This window comes from Magallana gigas, chromosome 8 (genome assembly GCF_963853765.1).
Source record: "Magallana gigas chromosome 8, xbMagGiga1.1, whole genome shotgun sequence".
Classification (NCBI taxonomy): Eukaryota; Metazoa; Mollusca; class Bivalvia; order Ostreida; family Ostreidae; genus Magallana; species Magallana gigas.
The window spans coordinates 37,321,561-37,347,240 of record NC_088860.1 but is presented as its reverse complement, the minus strand read 5'-3'; the positions used below and the strand labels follow the sequence as shown (position 1 = coordinate 37,347,240).

At 31.1% G+C, this 25,680-nt stretch overlaps 1 protein-coding gene across 1 annotated transcript; it reads right to left on the bottom strand.

Moving 5' to 3' along the window:
- Positions 1–13,340: 13,340 nt before the first annotated feature.
- LOC105330493 (deleted in malignant brain tumors 1 protein) lies at positions 13,341–23,104 on the bottom strand. The gene is made up of 12 exons (XM_066070048.1): positions 23,092–23,104; positions 22,721–22,862; positions 22,081–22,196; positions 21,139–21,159; positions 20,917–20,940; positions 20,531–20,675; positions 20,093–20,250; positions 19,718–19,885; positions 16,351–16,488; positions 15,308–15,516; positions 14,703–15,055; positions 13,341–13,594 (listed from the first exon to the last, which is right to left on the bottom strand). The coding sequence occupies exons 1-12, from the start codon at positions 23,102–23,104 to the stop codon at positions 13,342–13,344; spliced, it is 1,740 nt and encodes a 579-aa protein (XP_065926120.1). The 3' UTR covers position 13,341.
- Between the last annotated feature and the right edge of the window lie 2,576 nt (positions 23,105–25,680).

Genomic DNA, 25,680 nt, shown 5'->3' with positions numbered 1-25,680 from the left:
CTAATTGTTCGAGAACAATTAGTCTACTAGTTCTTTGTTTTGTTTCTTACAATAATGACATTTGGATTTGATCACATTGAAGATTAATATAACGTGTGTATGTATAATGTAGTCCTTAGTCAGCTTTATACGTATGAGTATGACAAATTAGCTTCAAAGTGTTTATATCGGTTGGATGTCTTTGGCCTTATCATTAGTGAATATAGAACCATTATGCAATTACATATAGTTTATGCAAATCTCATCTTTTAAAATAAGGTAATGTGAAGTAAAACCCGGACAGGAACAAGGAACTGTTTCTTTACCGATTTATTCACCGTTTTTACATTTCGTAATAATATGCATTTAAGTTGCTTAAAGGACAATGCCGCCCATATGTATTCTCAGGTGTATTAAATTTCATTATACTTGTGTACAATGTCTAGGGGCATTAAGAATTGTATTGTTTCTCAAAAAGAAAAACGAGAACAGCGAATTTTCCGTGTCTTGATATTAAGAAGAAAACGAATTATATCATTTATTACGTTCATTAATGTGTTTTTAAAAAATCAATTATTTTAAAATACTGTTAGTAATAATTTCAGTTCAGTGTTTTAGATGTAATTACATGTAAGTACCGAGGCTAACTTGTGTAGATTAAAACCAGGGTTTTTTATATTATATGTAGTAGTTGGAGTAAAAAAAAGTTTGGTAGTCATGGATTAGAGCCCGTGTTTCCACAATCATCTTTACCGACAATGATTGTATCTACAAACCCGGTCCGCAAGTACTTTTAGAGTATACTAGCAGAAGTAAGTTTATGAAATGAATGTTGTTAAACCTATTAAAATCAACAATATCTATTTTTTTTATACTTTAACAAACATGTTCTGTTTGGGATTAATCTCACTTTTTAAATTAATAGGACTACTTAAATATTTACATTCCAAATATGTTTTGCATGTAAAGTGTGTGAAAAGATACTGCAGTTATAAGACTGCAACACACACAGGGTAATCAAAGATTAACATGACTAGTTTTATAATGACGACACAAACGTTGAACGCTGTAAAATGCAACGTCACAAACGAGAATCAAAGTTCACGGTTGTGGCTGTTACAGTGGGTCGTCCATTAATTTGAACTTACCCTTAGGATAAAACAGAAATGTTGACGTAAAAATCACATTTGCAGACAAGAAAAGAAGTTTAAAAAAATGTAAATATAAGCAATACATCATTATTTTTTGAAAGATATAGTCTCATAACTGCAGCGGTGTGTGCATACAAATTTTCATAACGCGCTAGCGCGCTTTATTCAATTTGTATGCACACGCCGCTGCAGTTATGAGACTATGTCTTGCAAAAAAATAATGATTCAATGCTTAAATAAATTAAAACATATGTTACAAATGCACTGTTTCAGAGCAAGGAGAATTTACAAGAATGTTCATAATACGCGACTTTAGTAGTTAGGTATTCAGTCTATGATATCGCCTTTCACAAAAATGGAGGTATTATTCAAAAGGGCATTAAATACCAACACAGTTTTGAAAAGTTTCCTTTTCGGTTATGTGCTGTGCTGCTAAGATAAGGAGTTGACACTGCAATAGAAATATTTCAAGATCATTCACATGGATGGGTTATATCCTCGTTTTAAAAAAGGACGCTTAGGTCATTTTACACACAAACACACAAAAGATTTGCTTTAACAAATGTGGTGGTATAAGGTATGCAACTGATATTTCATTGTTTCTGCTTTTTAAAAGATGGGATCATTTTGACCTGATTGCATACACGATGAGTTTAAAAAATGATATGGAAGTCAACATATATGTACAGGAAGGCAACTGCAAGCTCCTGGCTATGTATGAATGTCCTCGATTGCACTGGGGAAAAAACTCTTCAGGTTTTTGTTGTGCATATACACAGATGTAATTCAATTAAATGTTCTTGAAGAAAAGAACATTATTATGGAAAAAAATCCAGTAACTTTTATCAGAACCTGTTTATATCTTACCATTGGTTTTTTTCGATTATATGTAGTGTAAAAAAGTTTGTTGATCGTGGATTAGAGCCCGTGTTACCACAATCATCTTAACCGACAATGATTGCATTCTATCTACAAACCCGGTCCGCAAGTACTTTTAGAGTATACTTGCAGATGTTATTTTATAAAAATGAATGTTGTTAAACCTATTACAATCAACAATATCAATTTTGTATATACTTTAACAAACATGTCCTGTTTGGGATTAGTCTTACTTTTTAAAATAATAGGATTAGTGAACAATGAAAACAAAAGTTTATAGTTAAATAAATCTAAAACATGTTACAAATGCACTGTTTCAGAGCAAGGAGAATTTACAAGAATGTTCATAATACGCGACTTTAGTAGTCAGGTATTCAGTCTAGGATATGGCCTTTCACAAAAATGGAGGTATTATTTAAAAGGGCATTAAATACCAACACAGTTTTGAAAAGTTTCATTTCAGGTTATGTGCTGTGTTGCTGAGATAAAGAGATGACACTACAATAGAAATGTTGTAAGTTCATTCATATCGATGGGCTATATCCTTGTTTAAAAAAAGGACGCTTAGGTCATTTTACACAGAAACGCACAAAAGATTTGCTTTAACAAATGTGGTGGTATAAAGTATGCGCCTGATGTTTCATTGTATCTGCTTTTTAAAAGATAGGATCATTTTGCACCGATTGCATACACTGTGAGTTTTAAAACTGATATCAAAGTCAAAATATATATACAGGAAGGCAACTACAAGCTCCTCGCTATGTATGAATGTCCTCGATTGCACTGGGGGAAAACTTGATTAAATGTTCTTGAAGGAAAAAAACTATTTTGGAAATAATCCAGTAACTTTATTAGAACCCATTTATATCTCACTATGTTAAAATGTAGCGATTAAGTGTAAAAACGTATTTTTTTTTCGTAAAAGATTATCATTCATACGGATTTTGTTCATTGGTTTTGACTTTATTACTAATTATCTTTAACTTGTTACCCCCGACGATGTTTGCTACATGTTTTAAGCATGTATAATTAAGTTTTCAATAAAACTTCTTAAATATGATCATGCGAAATACCTTCTGATTCTAGATAAGGAAAGGGAGTATATATGTTACAGTTTTTCATGATATAGAATGTTAGAAAAAAAATAAAATGAAGTTATTATTGTTCATAATAAACTGTACCATTGTGATATATTAGTCAATCTTTGTAAGCTGCTGACTTTATGTAACGTTGTAAAAATGCTGCTCTTTCATATTTATTTTCAGCATAAATTTATATTTTGCAATGAACAATGAATAAGAAAAGCTAATGACTAGTCTAATATTACACTTATTATTAGACTGTTACGGTAATTTGAGTGTCAATTGAAGGTTTTTGGTAACGTTGGTTTAATATACATGTGAGCTTTGTTTCTCACTTAAAACTACACGACTGATATTCAAATTTTGGTTAACTAATAGAAATGCCTTACTGAAGCATTGTAAACATTAAAAACGGAATAATGAATTTTGATCGAAATCCTAACCATGCCCCTTTATTATTTTTTTCGGACAGAAGCTACCCTAGATCTTGTGTTTTGGTACCCAAAACAAGTTTAACACATCTTGAAGAAAAAAACGCCCAATTATTTATTGTAATCTTGAAATGATTCATCAAAATATCTGTTGGTCTTAATTAGATAATAGGTAAATGACTTAATAATAAATGGCAAGTAAATGGATTGACCTAATGTTATAAAAATGTTTATATTCCAACTATGTAGAAAAATATACATACATATGAATTTTTTATCGCTTTTTTATTACCAGAGCAGGTCAATAAAACAATAATTGTAGTTTTGGTAATAAAAGTAATAAAACAAATGATTCAGAGCACTTTTAAAATGTTTAAATCAATATATAATCTAAGACACTGACGATGTGATTGTTTTGCAATCGTTTTGGTGGAAAAAAGGATACCAGACCTTTAATTGTAGTAAGTATATTACTATTTATTTCTCAACACGGATCAAGCAATAAATTTAAAGGGAAAAAAATACCAAATCCAAATTAGTTCATGTTAGGTAACATTACGGAAGATATATGAGTATATATTTAAATCTAAGTTAATTTAAGTGGTTTAATTTCTCGGTACAAGGAAACAAAAAAAAAGATGTCACGGAAGGACATTCATTAGAGATGTAAATTTCATCTAAATGTATTTTAGTTAAATATATAACATAAGTATATTTTTAATTAAGGAATAACGTTAAAAATCCTATAGTCACAATTTCAAACCGATGGAAACAAAGAGGATGAAAAAGCAGAGAATGAACATGTTCTGCAATATCTTTGCAGTTTAAGTATCGCTTTAAAAATATCTATGACATTTCACAAAGACCGGCAAAAAATAATCTAAATGTTTTTTGGTAAATGTTCGTAATGGTTTCCTTTTCCTAACAAACCAGAAAAATCTTTAAAAACGTTGGAAGTGGTTGAATTACTTCTCACACATAGAGTATATAATAATAATTTTGCTCCAAATCATAATTATATATTTAATTTATGGTATGTTGCTGTTTTTCTATTCAGATTATTAAATGCGTGTTTAATGATTTTTGTCTATATTTAAATGTAGATATGTTGCCGTGGATAAAAATAGAAAAAAAAAAAGAATAAAAAGATCCAGATATAAGGTTCATACGAACGATTGAGTAATTTATAACAGACTATCAAACTCTTACTTGTTTTTTGTTTGATATGTTGTTAGAAATAAGGCACATCGTTTTGATGCCGTATTGAAGTTACACCAAAAGTGAAAATTGACGAGACACAAATAAATAAAAACCTGATTTAAACTTGCATTGTTGCTTTTGTTTCCTATTTTGATTTTCTATTATTCAGGCTTGGGGTATTGCTAAACGTAATGGCAATGCATTGCAATGTATTATGCGTTTCAAAGTATATGCTAGTAATGCATAATGCTACAAATTTAGCATTACAAGTAAAAGAAAATGTAATGCATTACTTTCCAAACATAATGTAATGCTGGCATTACAAAACATTACTTTGTTTATTTATGCATATTCATTTTTTAAATTAAAAAAAAGAAATTTTGACGACCTTCAATTTCAAATTTAAAGCAATCTTGCTTGTATAAATCATTAAATTTGAACCTAATACTGAACATAAACCTGTATGTGTTAAGTGTGTAATATATATATTAAACATTTCGCAAAGACTCTTTATTTACAAATGTAGCTATACTTTTTAAAGTTTGTTATTGACTTTTCGAATTAAAGGTTATGGTATGGCATACCTTTACTCATGCAATAGTAATGTAATGCATAAGTTCAAGAAAATGAGCACTTGTAATGGTAATGTAATGCCTTTTAAAATTCACAAAGTAATGGTGAGGGGGATGCAATGCATTACTTTACAATGTAAATCACCTCAAGCATGCTGTTCTTTTTAAACAAAACGCACTCTTTTAAAAGAATTTTTATAGCATAATATAGCCAGATATGATATTATCATCGGTAATGTAATAAACGTGGAATTATTCGGAAATATTTACATTCCAAATAGTGTTTGCATGTAAAGTGTGTGAATAGACACTTCAGTTCTAAGACCGTAACACACACAGGGTACTCAAAGGTTAGAAAGACTAGTTTTGTTATGACGTCACAAACGTTGAACGATGTAAAATGCAACGTCACAAAACAGAAATTTTGACGTATAAATCCCATTTGCAGACAAAGCAAGAAGTTGAAAAAATCTAAATATAAGCATTAAATCATTCTTTTTTGAAAGACATTCTCATAACTGCAGCGCTGCAGTTATGAGACTATATTTTTCAAAAAATAATGATTCAAGGCTTAATTATAATTCCTATTTGTCAGAGATATATGTTGTTGAAACCAATCAAGATGACTTAGCCAGTAATCTGAGCCAAGAATTTCAGAAAATTTGAAAATTCTTTCAGATACCATCAAAATGAAACAGCAATTGGATGACTAGTTTACAAAAACAACACTGAGCTAATTCAAGCAAAGAATAAGACAAACGGAAAAACAAAATACAATGGGATGCGCTTGAAATATTAAACACAAATATCAAACAAAAAAAATAAGATACAGATAAGAATTAAAACCATCTTGTATTTTTTAAGAAATTTAATGTTTCTTGTAACGTTGGTTCATGAGTGACAATGTGTATATTGTCTTATCGAATCTTATTGTTCAATGCAGTAGGTTTTTTTTTAAAATGATGCTTTTGCAAGCCTCTGAAACGTTCTAATTAGCGTTCACAGTTAATGACCAAAATGAGTTCAGCATAATCATCAGGTATAGAAAAAATAAAGTGTTAGAATATTTAAAAAACAATTCATATATATAGAAAATCTTCCTACAAGTAACTTTGATAACAAAGACTTTATCAAGGACTGCATTATAATGTCATGCCTCTTACAAAAAATAGGTAACAGGCAAGAAGGAATAGGACGTTAAAACGTTGACCTTAATTTTTAAAGTCGGGCTTCCTGAACAATGGTATTAGGTATTACATATCATCTGTATGACATTTGCTCTATGACCTCGAAATGTATGGGAATGCCATGTATGTATAATTTTATGGTATTTGTGTACAACGTACGAATTAAGCTTTTGCTAGTTATGAGTAAATGATAACAACACAAATAGTGTTTCCTATCGTTTTAACGGCTTGTATTTTACAATAATGACTTGTTAATTTTATAATCTTAATTTATCTAATTAGAGTAACTAACTGTAAAGTGAATGGATATCTAAGGTATTAATGGTCATAGTTACAAATATTTAATTGTTTGTATCCGTTAGATTTACTCAAACTAAAACATACTATGTTTTTAGGTATTGCCATTCAGAAATTATTTTTAATAAGGAAATATTAATCAAAACCGACAATAGCATTTAAATGTTTGTTTCCTCTTTCTTTAAAACGATATCACGTTTCCGAACAATTTGTGTTTAATTTGCTTAAAGGTCCGTGCCGCCAGTTTGAACAGATATATTAAATTTCTTCATTTGTGTGCACAATATAGAAAGACATTAAATGGCTTTATCACGCATCGTGTCGCCAAAATACCAATCCCTACAAAAATGAAACATGTGCTTTTAAAAAAAACCCAGGTACACGGGTTGTTATCTGTTATAATAGAGTAAATTTCTTCATGTGTAAGCAAAATGTAGAAACTTAGGCATTAAATGGCTTTATCACGCATCGTTCACATGTGTCGCCAAAAATAGAAATCCCTACAAAAGCGAGACATGTGCTTTAAAAAACCAGCTACACGGGTTGTTATCTGTTTCAATAGATACACACTTTAGCTAATATGTATGGAGTGAGACAGATTAGCAATAAAGCATCTTAATCGATCGCTAATTAAAAATCTGTTAGCACTATCATTCACAAAAGCTATAACTCTCTCAACACAATTACATGTAAATGCTAAGGCTAACTTCTGTCGATTAAAAGTAGCTGTTTCTTATTACTAGTCGGTGTAAAACTGAATTGGCTAGACGTGAAAATACAGCACATGACGAATACTTTACACATCTTAACTTACAATGATTGATGAAATATACACAATACACAGCCAGTCGGTACAAACTTTTAAACTATAATTGCAAAAGATGTAATTTTATAAAAATGTCATTGAACTTCTAACAATTAACATTTACGATTCATTAAACTTTTACAAGTATGTCCAGTTTGACTGCAATCTGATTTTTTTTAAATAAAGGAACTGGTAAAAAAAAATTAATGTACGGTTTGTAACTATATAAGTACTAGTTTTATACATATGGTCCAAATTCTTTTTTCTAGAATAAAAAGAATGAACAAAATTGTTCTCAATACGTAAAATACATAGTCAGGTATTCAGTACAAGGTATTGTCTTTCACAAAATATGTAAGTACTGCTAAAATGGTAATTAAAATGACAACCCAGGTTTTGAGAGTTTCGTTTCTGGTTATACGCTGTACTGCCGAGATAAAGAGACGACACTACAATGGTTTAAGATATGCTCCCGATGTTTCACTGTTGCCTCTTATAAAAGATTTGATCATTTCACACCAATTGTATACACAGTGGATTAAAAAGAACTGATACCAAAGAAATAATGTGTGAACAGGCAAGTGCAAGCCCCCCCCCCCTATGAACATATGAATTTTGTTCATTGCACACGTTCTTTCCATCTAAATATACTCGCAGAAGATTTATTTTTATGAAAATGTTTAACTTTTAACCATTCACAGTCTCCTCTTTTAAATACATGTTAAGTTTAGCCTTAATCTAATTTTTCAAATAACGAGATTGGTAAACAATGAAGACGTAGAGTTTATATTTAAATAAATATCACACATATGTTACATAAGCGCTGTTCTAGAGCAAGGGGAATGAACAAAAATGTTTAGAATACGTTATTTACTTAGTCAGAGATTCAGTGCAAGATATCGTCTTACACAAGATATGAAGGTATTATTAAAAGGGCATAATATTAAAAGGTTTCGGTTTCGATGCGCTCTACGGCTGAGATTAAGAGACGACACTACAACGCCATATTTCAATGTCATTCATAAGAAGGTTTTTATTCTCACCTCAAATTTTGTTCATTGCACACGTTCTTTCCATCTAAATATACTCGCAGAAGATTTATTTTTATGAAAATGTTTAACTTTTAACCATTCACAGTCTCCTCTTTTAAATACATGTTAAGTTTAGCCTTAATCTAATTTTTCAAATAACGAGATTGGTAAACAATGAAGACGTAGAGTTTATATTTAAATAAATATCACACATATGTTACATAAGCGCTGTTCTAGAGCAAGGGGAATGAACAAAAATGTTTAGAATACGTTATTTACTTAGTCAGAGATTCAGTGCAAGATATCGTCTTACACAAGATATGAAGGTATTATTAAAAGGGCATAATATTAAAAGGTTTCGGTTTCGATGCGCTCTACGGCTGAGATTAAGAGACGACACTACAACGCCATATTTCAATGTCATTCATAAGAAGGTTTTTATTCTCACCTCAAAAAAAAGGACGGTTTGATAATTTTACACAAAAACTTGTGGCTTAAGATATGCGCCTGAGGTTTCAATGGTGCTGCTTTTTAAAAAATAGGATCAGTTTGCAGCGATTTTAAAGTCGATCGGTTGAAAAACTGAAAGACAAAATATGTGTGCTGCAATCTGATTTTTTTTTAAATAAAGGAACTGGTAAAAAAAAATTAATGTACGGTTTGTAACTATATAAGTACTAGTTTTATACATATGGTCCAAATTCTTTTTTCTAGAATAAAAAGAATGAACAAAATTGTTCTCAATACGTAAAATACATAGTCAGGTATTCAGTACAAGGTATTGTCTTTCACAAAATATGTAAGTACTGCTAAAATGGTAATTAAAATGACAACCCAGGTTTTGAGAGTTTCGTTTCTGGTTATACGCTGTACTGCCGAGATAAAGAGACGACACTACAATGGTTTAAGATATGCTCCCGATGTTTCACTGTTGCCTCTTATAAAAGATTTGATCATTTCACACCAATTGTATACACAGTGGATTAAAAAGAACTGATACCAAAGAAATAATGTGTGAACAGGCAAGTGCAAGGCCCCCCCCCCCTATGAACATATGAATTTTGTTCATTGCACACGTTCTTTCCATCTAAATATACTCGCAGAAGATTTATTTTTATGAAAATGTTTAACTTTTAACCATTCACAGTCTCTTCTTTTAAATACATGTTAAGTTTAGCCTTAATCTAATTTTTCAAATAACGAGATTGGTAAACAATGAAGACGTAGAGTTTATATTTAAATAAATATCACACATATGTTACATAAGCGCTGTTCTAGAGCAAGGGGAATGAACAAAAATGTTTAGAATACGTTATTTACTTAGGCAGAGATTCAGTGCAAGATATAGTCTTACACAAGATATGAAGGTATTATTAAAAGGGCATAATATTAAAAGGTTTCGGTTTCGATGCGCTGTACGGCTGAGATTAAGAGACGACACTACAATGCCATATTTCAATGTCATTCATAAGAAGGTTTTTATTCTCATCTCAAAAAAAAGGACGGTTTGATAATTTTACACAAAAACTTGTGGCTTAAGATATGCGCCTGAGGTTTCAATGGTGCTGCTTTTTAAAAAATAGGATCAGTTTGCAGCGATTTTAAAGTCGATCGGTTGAAAAACTGAAAGACAAAATATGTGTACAGTCAGGGCTGGCTCCCCCCTAGGTATAAAATTCGTTGACTGCACTTTAAAAAAATTGCTAATATTTTTTTGTGCATATACAAACGGGTACCTTGATTAAATTCACCGCGAAATAGTTTTACAATAGAAAACAATATCAAAATCGAAACTATTTAAATCTGCTTTGATATGTGGATATTAAATGTGAAAGCCTTATAGTTATTTTGTGAAAGATTATCATTTGTTCTTTTTCGATTCATAACGTTATTTTTTTAAACTTATTACCCCTAACGATGCATGTGTCTGATAAAAATACAACTAAGTTTTTTATGAGTAAAGTCATATAAAACATTGTTTCAATATTTAAAGGGAAAGCTTGAGGGACCAGTATGATAAATGCTTTCTATCATTCTTTATGATAGATTATGATACTTTTTAAACGTTCAGCCCTACAGACATAAAACTATTCCATACATTTTTTGAATGCAGATTTGTTTTTGAAACGTTATTTGAAATAGCAAACACATACAAATTTAAGCAATAGTCAGGCGATATCATTTTATAGAACATTACATTTATGAAAATGGTCTTCGATAACGAATAAAAGTTGCTAAGAAAAATAGACTACAGTAATACACGCCTATTTCAATCGTATTCACATAAATGGTGTTTATTTTATTTATTTTTTATTTTTTTGCTTCAAAAAGGATGTTTGGTACATTTTACACTCAGACTTATGAAAGATTTGCTGTTACAAAAGTTGTGGTCTAAGATATGCGCATGATGTTTTATTGTTGTTTTTTTAAAGATTGGATCATATTACATAGATTGTGTACAAACCCGGTAGGTTTAAAAAAACTGATACTAAGGACAAAATATCTGTACATTAGTCCGGCTTCCCCTTAGTATAAAATTTATCGATTGCACTGAGACAAAACCTGATACAAACGTGTATCATTATCAAATTCACTGTATAAATGTTTAGTTATAGAAAACAAATCAATATATTTATCAAAACCATTAACTTTATCATTTTAATATGTAGAGAGTAAGTGTTTAAACCTTATTGATATTTTGAAAAAGATAACTATTTGTATTTATTCTGGCCATTGACTTTGATTCTCATTGCCAATTATCCTTACCCTAATACACCCGAAGATGCTTGTATCTGACAAAACACAAGCAAGTTTGTATTAATATAGTGACGTAAAACTTTAAATTTAAATTTCAAAAACATGTGTCAGTTTTAATTAATCTTTATGCTTAATATCATCTGATGCTGTATAAAGAAAGAAAAGCGTATATTTTATCGTTTGGAGAATTGGTTTCAAGATATGGAATGATATAGAAAAGTAAAATGATGAACTTGATTTTTGATCATTATATTGTACAAAAAAGATCTTATAGATGTTTTTGGAACGTCTGTGCTTATAATAAAAATATAAACGGTTTTGACATTGTTACTTAGGTTTTTTTTGCATTTTACTTTGGCATTCATTTATAAATTAGCAAATGATTAGTTTGCTAAAGCAGCAAACATCTTATTTTTAGAGACAATGTACAAGTTCATGTATGCACAATTTCCTTTTGAACGAACGAATAAGATGTTTTGAATTTAAGACCTGGACTATCTTATCATACTTTTTTTAACACGAAAATGTTTTAAACAAATATTCAATACATACATACATGCATTACACACACACACACACACACACACACACACACACACCAAAAACCAATTTATATCATTTTAGATAAGAAACTTTTATAATGGTCTTAGGAAATGAAAAAAAAAATGACTGCATGGTTAAAGAAATGATACATTGTTTAAACCCACACTTAACTGGGCTGTTTTTATATTCTATAAACTGTGCAACAATCTCAATCTAACATATGATTATTGGTCATGGAAATATCACTTTCTAAACAATGTTTCCCCTAACGCATGATTAAAAAATACTCTTTTACTTGATTCTAATGCAAGGGAGGCAACCTGAATTTGAAAAATGCAATACTCTCGCAATTTTTCTATCTAAGTGGGAAATATTTACTTAAAATTTTATTTGTTGATCGTTAATACGACTGTTCATTCATTGGAAAATCATATTATACACTGATATACACTAACACTTGTCTCCCTCTAATTTTATAATTTATCTCAGTACATGTATTTTATGATTATTTATCTATTTACACAGTTATGTGTTTATTTTCTGTTCATTTAAATATCGACGTCTACACGCCTTCAAAATTTTTGCGCTGCCTCGGATTATTCTTTGAGTCAACTCATTGCATTGTTAAGTGACTTAGTTTTAACAATTGTTTATGCATCAGATATCTTAATAATCCACTTATATATATCATAACAATATCTTTGAGTTTATCTTTCTTTTCTTTCCATTTAATGTATTTTCATTGCAAATCGATGACTTGTCATGTCTCCTAATAACGACTTCTTATGATAATTGTACAACATTTTATCTCAGAATTAAAATTTGTTTTATTTCGTTACAACTTTCAAGTATATATAATCGATTTCCACTTATTTTAACAAGTCATTTACTCACTGACACTAATATAACATATTGCATTTTTGGCATTATTGTTTGAATGTTTGTTTGTATGTTATGTTTCTTTTAAATCTGTTAGAGATTAATCTCAAATCCAAATATAATTTGAATGCAAATGGTATCAGTGTGGTGTCGACTTATTTACAATATTCAATAGATAGTCGGTATTTAGATTTACATAAACGAGAGAAAGGGAGAACAACAAATCTTTAAAATCTTATTTCGACATTTGCTATTGTGCAATCATTAGCATTACAAAAATGCATAATACTTAGTTATAGTTCATATTTAAAAACAAAATTATTCCTGTGTTTTGCGTCATAATATAAATGTTCGATGTATGAATCACAGCTCTGCGATCTGTTCAGATACATTCATTTTGTTTAAAATCGGAAAAACTGCTTTGACGCTGAAAGTTGTGCGGGAGACCTGAAAATAGAAAAGTAAAACATAACCTAAATATTTCCTCCCAATTAACATTTGAATTCAGCACGTCTTGATCGGAAATTGCGAATTATAACCTACCAAATTCAACAAACGACGTTTTTCTTCATCATTGTCGGTATCATTTTGGATATTGATAAATTTTCCCTTAAACTTCTGGCCACGTGACTAGAACACGTGGGTTGACAGGCGGGAGAATGATCATTTTTCTGACAGAAAGTAGCGTTACAGTATAAATGCACAGCACCATGACTGCTAGAGAACTCAACATACTGGAAGGAGAACCTTGTTTCGTGATCTAACTGATAGAAAACTACAGCATTAGGATCAATTACACACCTGCAAAGACACAAAAGTATATTCACCTACGTAAATACTAGGCAGATTCATAACATACAGTACGTCTGATGGTGCGCATAAATGTACGAGTGAAAAGGTGGAAATCTTTGCTGCATATTACTTTTGTGTTCTTCAACAAACCATACCATTTATACGACCGAATGCTTATAAAGTAATTAGTGTTTGTTAAAGTTCGGACTGCAGCGAACAACGGTTACAAGATTTAATAAAACGTATTAAATTTGTTTCAAATGACACTCGCTGACCAGCATTAAACAGGTGCTTTAAATAGACAGACGCAAGAAGAATGTGATCCCTACTGAACTGATAAAAAGTATTTCTTTACATTTAGGCAGGTATTAGGGAAACTAGTGGCGTTAACCATCCTTTATATGAATTGTTTTTACAGTGTAGCAATAGGTTCTATACTGTAAACGTATTATATTTGGCGTGTACGATATTTGGCGGAAATTAGTTTTTGAACAAGTTGGCGAGGATTTGAATTAGCATTTTCCTGAATGTGACTATTCTTATACATTTATGCATGGCATTTAGCGATGTACTTGATTTTTAGCGGAAGTATCGTTCCGCCAAAAGGGCTAAATAAAATACAGAGCCAAATGTAGTACGTTTACAGTATTAAAATGTCAATAGAAAGTGACTGTATTTAAGAAAAATTGACGAATTAAGAAAACAAATTGCTAAGTTACATGTATTATGTATTCTCAAAAACATTCGATATATATTTGTATGATATATATAAGGTGCACAATTAGATATTGTAAATGTAGAATTCAGACCTTATTGACCACAACAAAAAATATCGGGAAAAAGTAAAGTGGTTAAATTTTCTTATACTAAAAAATACTTATTAAACACTTTTCGTCCGTGGTTTACAATTATCATTAAACAAAAAGTATCATACCCGTGACATTCATTATGTTATCTGATATTTTCTGTTACTGTTTCGTATTAATAAATGTATTGCTAAATGGTAATGCAATCATTGGCAATTGAATAATTCTCATAAAAAAGACAACTACTTAGTTTTATAAAAATACTGCAAAGGGATTTAAGGTACTTGTAAATGATGTGAAAAAATGTTTACCCATCTTTGATGATATAATACTGCATCCCAAGGTCAGTGATAACCGCTGGTGTGATATAGCAGTGTGATAATCTCATTTTTATGTTACTGTCCGTGACGTCACTCAATGCCCGAACATATAGCTTCTCTCCAGCTTGGCATCTATTGAAATCCTTGGCCCTTGTGAGCGCGGGGTCAGAAAAGTATTGAAGATGAACTTGTCGATCCGTAGGTGTTGAAGAAACCACATCAAGAGAGAAAAATTTGCAAAGCAGTTTCACTTGAAGTCGAACTTCACGAATTATGAAGTGGTACAGACGATCATGACGGGCGCAGAGAAGTTCATTGCTGTATTCAATACCTTCCGTCAGATTCTGTAAAGAATTAAGACTAATGGCTAGATACCTTTTCATGTACTTTTCTTCCGAATGTTTCCTTCAGGATTACTTTTCTGTGCAAATATAAACACCGAAGTGATTACTCCATAGTTAGTTACTTGTAATAGTCTGGTAGAATTGGATGTTGATAGTTGTGTATGCATACCATATGCTATACAAAAATATGATTATGTATATATTTAATGTCGTCGTACACAATATCAATTTTAACACTTTTCATTAAATTACCTTTTCAATTGTTTTGCAGTCCTTGTATTTTTGTCTGAAATAGAGACTATCACCATGTATACTTCCGGTACAGTTAGCGTTGTCAAAACCTATATAACATTCATCTGGATCAAAATCCGGGTATTTTTGACGCAAAGGTTGAAGATCCACTGTGATGTTCCATGCGTCATCAAGACAGCTGACAAAGACTGATGACGAGGAAGATGTATCTGAAAACATAAGGTACAAAAGTGCATCTCGTGTAATTAAGTACATGTATTTAATCAGTATTTTTTTAAAGATGTGGTCTCTTCTGTAAATGCAACGGTGTATGCATACAAATTAAATAACGCTCTCAAATGTTTTAACGTGCACTACTGCGTTATGAAACTTTGTTTACACATACCGTTGAAGTCCACATCTTTAAAAGAATTAATGATTTAATGCTTACATTTGCGTTTTTTCACTTTTTAAAAAAAACGGATTGTGTGCAATCAATGGAAAAGGCATTGACACAGCCGAACTATGCTGCCAAAATAGTGCACAATTCTATAGATTATGGTTTTCTATTTCCACAATTTTGTTTTCTTTTTGTTATAAGATGAATAAAATCTTTGGTATTCTACTTGAATTTATTCAAGTATAAAAAATATTCACATCAATGAAATAATTATATTTATAAGCATACGTATAATACCAGATCGATCGTAATCCGGTTTGAAGTCGCGAGGAGAGTCAGTCAAGTTCTTTAAGAAATACTAAAGAAATATTGTTTTCATACGCAACAGAGTTGGTGATTTTCTGTGTTATAAGTAAATAACACTTATATCAATTAAAGAAATTTAAGAGGGGGGGGGGGCAGAAAGTGAATGAAAATATATATCAATGTTTGCCATGATGACAAACGTATATTGACCCATTTTCCATTTAAATCAATATCTGTGCAGTTCGTTTTGGGCGTATCCTCCAAATGTTTTCATTGGTATACAATATATCAATAAATTAATAATTGAATTTGAGCAGGTATATTCATTGTTAGTTTTAATATAAAGTTGAATACTCACCTGTTTCACAAGTGTGTCCAGTATAGCTATTAGGACACGCACAAGTGTGTCCTTTTTGGGAACTAGTTTGAAAGCACGTGCCCCCATTTTGACAATAGTTGATTGGACAAGCGCTTTTCGTTGTTGTTCTGGCGATACCTGATTTATTTATAACAATTATTAATAAACGTAATGTTACGATCGATATCAAAACGTTTGTAACACTTTTCAACCTTCAACGTGTTCCAAGACATTGGATGTCATATAAATATCATTGTTCAAGATATTGATTACATATGATATCGCGTTTTCGTGTCATGAAAAGTTAAATATATTTTTGAAAATTGTATAGTATACATGTAGATACAATTGTGTATAGTAAAATAACTCCTTCTAAATATTCGACGTATCTTCACACGTTACAGAAATCCATGGCAATAATTTAATCATTTGTACTTAAAGGTGCATGGTCACAATCTTCCATAAAAAAAAATTGTTTTAAATGTTTATAATGCTTCGGTAAAGCATTCTGATAGGCAACCAAAATTTGAGGGTTATTCGTTAAATTATAAGCTAGATACAGGATTAACAATTATTTGTTAGCTGCTATGAAACAAAGCTTGGGCGATGTTTTCGATTACATTTTGAATATTCCATGTTTAGACATATAGCTTCATTGGATGTGACAAACGATTGGAACTGTTCATTCATATATCAAAACGAATCAGCGGATAGAAATATCTGATTGAAAAAGAGCTTTAACCGGTTTATATACGAATCACAGGGCGAAAAACCATCTTTAAGCAAGTCCTTAAAGGTGGCTTAAAGGTGACTTAAAGGAGCTTAAAGGCTATACAACCTTTAAGCCGCCTTTAAGTCACCTTTAAGCAAGTGCTTATAGGTCCTTAATGTCCAAACTTCTTTAAGCCACCTTTAAGCCACCTTTAAGCCATCTTTAAGCATCTTTAAGTGGCATTTACGCTCTCTTTACACTGCCTTTACACTGTCTTTAAGTGGCCTTTAAGTCAATATTGATCAAGCTGAACAATAAAAACATATATTAAATGCAAAAGCTCTTTTATAGAGATGGGAGGGGGTCATCCGAGTGATAATATAATTTCCAAGGAAGGGGGGGGGGTGTTCCAGGCGGTTTTAATCGTCGCTCCATTAAACACAGATCGCTATCATCAGCACCGCTCCGATGGACACAGATTGCCGTTATAAAATTCTTTATAATTTTTTTGGGGTTTCAAAATTATTATAGGGATGAGCGCAATCTTAATATGTGCATAAAACTAATTAAAGTATGTTTGTTTCCTATTATAAATTAATCGGTGAAATCTCTCTCTCTCTCTCTCTCTCTCTCTCTCTCTCTCTCTCTCTCTCTCTCTCTCTTCTCCGGTTATTAAACAAAATAAAGATAATGAACCAAAAATGCATGATTTAATTTGATAATCGGTTTAAGGTTTGTATTTTTTTTTTCAATTTTCATTATTTCTAACTCTAGATCTGCTAGATACATGTTAAAGATGAAAAGACTCTCAACTGCCTTTGTTATATCGGGCAGGATATTACTGCTTTGTTTGTCTAGACATAGTTTTGTTCGTTTGTGTATATCTAATTAGAGTCTATTGTTTGTCCAACTTAAGAAAACCCCTGGAACTAACACAGAATATACAAGATATACACAACAGTTGTGTCGTGTGCCCAGGTGCATGTTTGTGTATATCTAATTAAAGTCTATTGTTTGTCCAACTTAAGAAAACCCCTGGAACTAACACAGAATATACAAGATATACACAACAGGTGTGTCGTGTGCCCAGGTGCACGTCAGGGTTTCTAAAGGCGTTAAATCTTAGTATGTACGAGTATACGATAAGTCTAGTGAATAAAAGTTAATTTACATTTGTAATTCATTTTCAAAGTATTATTTCCTAGCTCTGGGTTTCAAAGATGTTACGTCTACAACTTAACGATACATGTATGTAAGAGTAAAATCTTGAGGCTAATTAATTAATGTACCGGTGATCATAAATAGGGGTTGATTATTTAAATATATGTATAAGGGTAAATATGTCAAATATACCCGGCCTGGCACATCATACAATTGTATATACAAGTCATTTGCAATTGCCACATGCAGTAAATACGTCATCGGTAATTGGTAATTTTGTTTTTTATAGAATTGATAGTTTAAAAATCATGTACATACAATTACATGTAAATATTTAAACATATTGGAACGGCGCCGCAATCATGAAAACCGGGAAATTGCGGGAAATTGAACAAATACCCTAATAGTATCAATGCATTTCATAAAAGAAATAATTTCATTTTCTTTCTTACATTTTTATAGCTATAAATTAGATGAACGTATATCTACTCGGTTTACATTTATTAACTAAGAAAGCCTACTATAGTGAACCTAACGGTTTCCATTTAGGTATAATATATTTATGTTCACTTAAGACCAAGTTCCGTATTTCATTCTAAATACACGCATGCATGTAATTTATAAATTAGATATAATTGATTGTTATAAACTGAATGGTTTGTCAAAATCTTTTCAAGTAAACACATTCAATACAGTGATTCAATATCCACTGATATATAGGATATAAAAACACACATATATATGTAAGTTGCCGTGGCGCAGAGGAAGTGTGGTGATGCTAGTAAACTAAGGGTCCCGGGTTCAATTCTCGCCGTGGCAGGGTTTTTTTTTGTTTTTTTTTTCATTTTTCTTTCTAGAACAAAAACCGTTTTAATACCTTTTCTTTCATAAAGTTAATACATTTTGTTGGAAATTAAGCACAATATTGAAATAAAAATTTTTTAATGGCTTAAAGGTGGCTTAAAGGTAGCTTAAAGGTGGCTTAAAGGTGGCTTAAAGAAGTTTGGACATTAAGGACCTATAAGTTGTCCTTAAAGGTGGCTTAAAGGTGGCTTAAAGATAGTCTTTAAGCTGCCTTTAAGCCATCTTTACGCTTTCTTTAAGCCATCTTTAAGCAACACATATAGCTTAAAGGTAGCTTAAAGGTGGCTTAAAGATCGTCTTTAAGCTACCTTTAAGCATCTTTAAGCTATCTTTAAGGAGAACTTAAAGATGGTCATTCATCCTGTGAATGTAAACAAAAACAAGGCACCAGCCTTGTAAACATTTACTTATTAATTTACGTTCAACACTCAAACTTTTGTTGATCATTGGAAATGCATTACTAACGCATTGTTATTCATAAAAGAATTGTAAAATATTATTTGGCCAAAATTGTGACCATGCCCCTTGAATTTATCAAAATATCTAACATGCAAATTGTTTAAGTGTGTACTGCGTTGCATTTATGAAAAAGACGTTGAAAATACAAGAGCGTAATCAAATAAAACATGCCGTATTGACAGTAAGGTCCACCGAGTCCTTCCGAGCATATACATGTGTAACCATAATTTGAACTGACAACACATGTACCGCCACTCTTGCACGGTGTCGAGGTCAAAGTGCAAGGGTTTCCTACCGTCGTCTTCTGATTCAAAGGAATGTTACCAAACTCATAAGGTACTGAAATTTAAAACAAAAAGACGCAATAAAGTTTTTAGTTGTTTATAAAATTATTTATATTGATATATATTTTAGCTATGTGACCTGGATTACAGAACTATTTAAAATTTACACTATCGGATTACGTCTAGATTAAACTCATTACAGATAATCAGTTATACATTTATGTAATTGTACATGCACATGTAATTAAGGTTAACAGCTAACCACAAGAAACCCCAGCGTCCTCCCCGTGACTACAGTCAGTGTTTCCCCATCCATTTGAGGGACAGTCTCCGATGTCTGTCTCATTTCCCACGCATTGTAAATTGTCTTGCCATATTGGTCCGTATCCGTTTGAAAAGTGGGCATATTTAAACACTTGACTGCAAAAAACAAGAAAAAAACAAGAAAAAAACATTTCTTCTTATCATTGGAATATTTTCCCCTAATTAATCAGTGTGAAAATGTTCGGGCCTATCGAAATTAATACCTATAAAAACAATAATATTTCATAAGCAGAATCAAAGCCAAAAACTGTGAACTTGTCATCATTTTAAATTTGAAAACTCTAAATTCGAATTGTAGGCATTAGGTTGGCTTTTTTGAACAGTGAAAAACCAAACTTTAATAACTGTAAGAAATGGTCATTTATTGTTCATCTACCTTGCCTCTTTGTAACCAATCATTCTACAGATGACATCACCGTCTGCTTTATCAAACATGTCGTCACAGACCGTACCCCATTTCCCGTCATGCAACAGCTCTACTCTACCTTCCGTCTCAGACTCTCCATTTATGAGTCTTACAACTATGAAACACGTTCTAATTATACTATTTTATATGTTTCATTATCATAGAAAGGGAAAAGACATGTATCATTATTGAAAACTGATTTTGTTCATTAACATGCATATGATATAGGAGAAAGTATAAACCAATGAATTAAGTCTTGATTCGTAATTTAGTAAACTTTTGTTGTATATACAGATATTAAAGTTTGTGCAGAAAATCGTTCGTGATAAATCCTGCAAATATCACGTAAAACTTACGTGTTGGAGAACTGGTTGTTGTAACTTCAAATGTAAGATAATAATTGTATTTTTAAGAGATGACAGTTTATAGAAAAAACGTGTAAAGATCAGTGGTAAGGCTTGACATTTTTTAACTGCAAATATTAAGTTGAAATTATGTAATTTTTAGAATTGTATGTATGTATTTTGCAAAGACTGTTTTACATTGAAATTGAACAAGAAATAATTTATATTGCTTACCTATCGGATTTGTGGAATATCCTGCTTAAAAGAAATAAAATGAAATGTTTAAAAAATGTGATTTTCCCATACATATCAAGTTTTCTATCAATCTTTTAATCCTTTCTATCTATCAGATTTTGTTTTTAACTACAGCAGCAGGACAAAATATTGAAAAAAAGTTTTATAATTGTAAACTAGGTGTATGTTCATGAATACCTCTAACACTTATTAAGTATTTATCTGAAACAGGATTGAAAGACTTTATAGTCATATGGTCTCACACAATGGCAAAACTATTTTTAGAAACATTTCCAAGAAGATTATGTTTCTCAAAACAACTGTTATTAATCGTATATAACGTTTATAAATATGTAGTAAAAACAACAGTTGTTGACATAACACAACACATTGTTATTACCCCCTTGTTGTTATTATTATTAAGGAAAGGGCTGTAGAATTTCGTGTTATAATGAGATTTCGCGTTGCACAAAGCATCTTATACATGTAGATGTACGAACAAACAACCAGTCAAAGACATCAATTTCCATCTGAAATGCTACAAATGTTTTGTCAACACTTTTCAATGACAATTTCGAAGTAAGTTCTTACAATTAATACTTTGATGATTTTATTTGTTTCCTCGCTGTACTGTTTCAATTCATTTGTTATTACATAATTGTTTCTTCTCCTTGTCAAGTGATCAACATACCAATATTTGAAACAAAACGGTTTGATAAAACATTGGATTCCAAATGAGTTCGAAGCCTTATTAGATATAAAGGTATGTTTTAGAACCAAAGCATCTCGTAAATTTAAAATTCTTATATCATCCATCTGCTTACTTTTGATTGATAAACAGCTGATAGTCTCTTATGAATTGTTTTTTTCGAAGGCTGAGAAGGCTCATTTGAGATTCGAGATATTAGATTCGTACTTTTCTTTACGAAAACAAACGCCAACCTGTACAATGTAATTCAACAGCCTCATCACAAAATCTCTGGAAAATGTAGCAATAAGACAGGTCTGGATAGGAACAGTGAAGCAGCTGGGATCTATAACGGTCATACATTATTGTTCTACAACATACGAAATCACAAAACAACTTTATGAATGGTTTCCTTAATTTGATTTATATATGTAAATGAACATTTCAGAAACTTTTAATGTAAAAGTTAAACAAAAGTTTTGAAATATCCTGTTGGCGTTGTTTCTTCGCATACATATATTTTAGAATATGTTTTTTTTTTCATCGAAAAAAAAGTTTTTGCTGAATTTCATAATATGCCTGATGATTTTCGTTAAATTTTTATAGGAATTCAAATATCAACTTGATGTAATTTTACTACGATAAGAAATTGATCTTTGTTTTAGAAACGTTTTACTTCATCCTTAGGAATTTTCATACAGCCTAATATATTGTCTGAAGTTTGACTTATGTCAACTTTAAAAAATAATTTTACGTAAAACTTTATTGATTGTAATTTTTACTGTTCAACGGTACTCGACTCGCTTATGCTTTCATCTTCAACTGCGTCCTAAAACATAATTTTAAAAAAAACGTTGCCTATATCGCACACTAGTATTTTTAAATCATGTATACCTGTTATGTGACCCATACTGCAGCCCTTTTGATTGGCAGAGTGCCTCCCCGGCTGTTTTGGTGAAGGATCTATAACACAGCTCCCTACCGTTGAGTTTGATGTGTCCCCCATAACGAAAAGGAAACAGTACATCAGAGATTCCTGTCGCAAAATAAATGCTTATGTTTTAAAATAGAACTGTAAATTAAAAAAGGCCAAAAAAAGGATTTAAGGCAACATTGGGAATATTCCCATCAAATCATGCGTTGAATAATCTTACCTACTGTACGAGCGTAAACTACAAAATAAAATTATTACATATATTAGATTTAAGTTGAACAGTAGGTTCTTAGATATTGCATTTTGATGAAATGAAAAAATACATATTTACCTGGTATTGTCATTTTAGAGGACAATGAGGTAGTTGCTTTAGAACTGATCTTTGTTTGATGAACTGGTGTCGTATGGACTTCAAAATAAACCCAAGTGATTTAAAACCTCAAACACCTGTATAGCACTACATAACTATACTCTGTCCCAAGATATCCTGGATTTACATTTTGCTTAATTGCATTATATTTATAAATATATCAGGGTCAAAACAATGTTCATTCAAAAGTATGAAAAATTTCCATGATTTCTCAGTGGAAACGCCCCTGTTACCTCATCAGGTCTAAATACAATGCTAAAAAATGTGATGTCTACGAGGATTTTGTATTGAAGCAAGTCCGGATGATAACTTTGTAAAATTGCGCGATGTATTCCGAGTGTATTCCGAATTGAAAAAAAGATGTAAACATTTCCCATTATAAATCTCCGTAAGGAATCTGTTTTCGATTCTGTGAATTTTTCCGAGTGAAAGATGATAATGTGTCAATGGAATTATCTTGGAAATTATCCCTTTCAACTATTTCAATTGCACTTCTTTTACAGGTGTGTGTATACAGTAAAACACGGTTATAGCGAACACGCTTATAATGAATTGACGCTTACAGCTAAGTGAATTTCATTCCCGAAGTCTCCATTTCATGTTGTAAACTTGACGGTAATAACGAATTACGCTTATAACGAAGTTAAATTGGCCGTCCCTGGGACTTCGTTATAAGCGTGTTTTACTGTATTTTATTAAAAATCGTCCAAATGTGCTGCATAAATATCTTGGGACAGACTATACATAACTATACTCCGTAAACACACATTTTAAACTGTATGGCATGTACGAACAAAGTCTGATATATAAAATATATTACATGTACTTATATCCTTTTACAATTTTTTTTTCGTTGGAAGCAAGACACTCTTAACAATACAACAACGTAATTTATGCATATATAATGCTTACAGAAAACCGAAAAGTTCTAGAAACAATATACGTTTATTTAGTAGGAAAGGCTAATATTTGATCAGCCTAATGGAGAGAAAAATCACAATTTTATAACGCTAGGAAAAACACCGGGCCATTCATTATTCAAAATACTGTTACAATAAAAGAAGATTGTTAACAACACTATGCTATTGTAGGCAATTAAGTTGTTGGAAAGTAGGAAATTCTGAAAAGGGTTAATTTAAAAATGTCATTTTTCTATATTAACAATTTCAATTCCCCTTAACATAGAATGACATTATTTAAATTTGGAAACAGTATGATTTGCATATAAAATAGATGTTGGAAAGGAATGGGATAGAAAGGTCAGACACATGTGCTAGTGTATTATTCAATTGTATCAATTTTCACTTAGTATGTTATGTGCTAGTTTATTATCTCGTGATATTCTTGGGTACCTCTCATCAACGAATTAACATTCCCCTAGAATTAATAGACTAGGGTTTCAAAGTCATATTTCCTTATGTTGGTTTGAGTAAATACACGAAAGTACGTTCCCACGAACCTGTAAAATGTAAGTAATCCAGGGAAATTGGTCCCCATGAATTAAAATGATTCCACAATATCATTCTCTAGTATTAATTTTTATATTGTATGGTATGATGACAGTTTATCATTCTAATGTATAAATCTTTATATTGTATGGTATGATGACAGTGTATTAACATACTTTTATATTATGGGTTGTGTATATGTATTTGGAGAAGAAATTGAATAAAACATTGAAATGTGATTGACAATCCCGTCTGAAAATTAAAAACAGTACCTTCCGTTGACAAATTGTCAGCAAAACAGTCTGAATTTTCAAACATTTAAACTATAGAGATTGATTTTACATTTTTAAATTTCAGCTTAAATTCATTATCAAAAGTATTTCAACGGTACATAGATATGTTTGATCAATAGGGTTAGACGAAAGTGTGTCTGCGATTAGTGTGTTTGTTTTGGGTTGATATGTAGTTTGGGTCATGTAATAATTGTGTCATATAATATGTAAGCATTAGGGAGAACACACACCTTTTATAAATCATACCATATTTTTTACTCATCCATTGATCTATTATCTCAAAATATATATTTTAAGAGTTCTGTCAAGCTTTAAAAGGAAAGACGTGTGTTCAAATTGAATAAATATAAACTATATAATAGACAACTTATTGTTCTAATAATAAATCATATTGTTCTATACTTTAAACAAGTAAACGTTTTAACATGTCTATTTATTTATTAACTATCGCGAGTCCGTGGGAGGTTAAACAGATATTCCTTTTAAAGGAATGAACGGCATGTGAAACCAGTTGTCAAAATGAAATGTTTTGCCAAAAGTACAACATACATTATATAGGACAAATTGCGTTGTTTGTTGGCTTCCGGAACAACCAAGAACAAATACACTCTATATTTAGTAGGAAAACTATTTCCGAACAACATTCATACGCATGTAATGAAAAACAAAACATGATTTAAACCATAAGTAACTGTATAAATGGTTAAATTTAAAATCAACTACATTGTTCCTTGGCTTTAAAACTATTAATTGATGATTAACATGAAAAGCTTCACCTCATTTTTTTTTCAGGCCATGATTCTTGATAC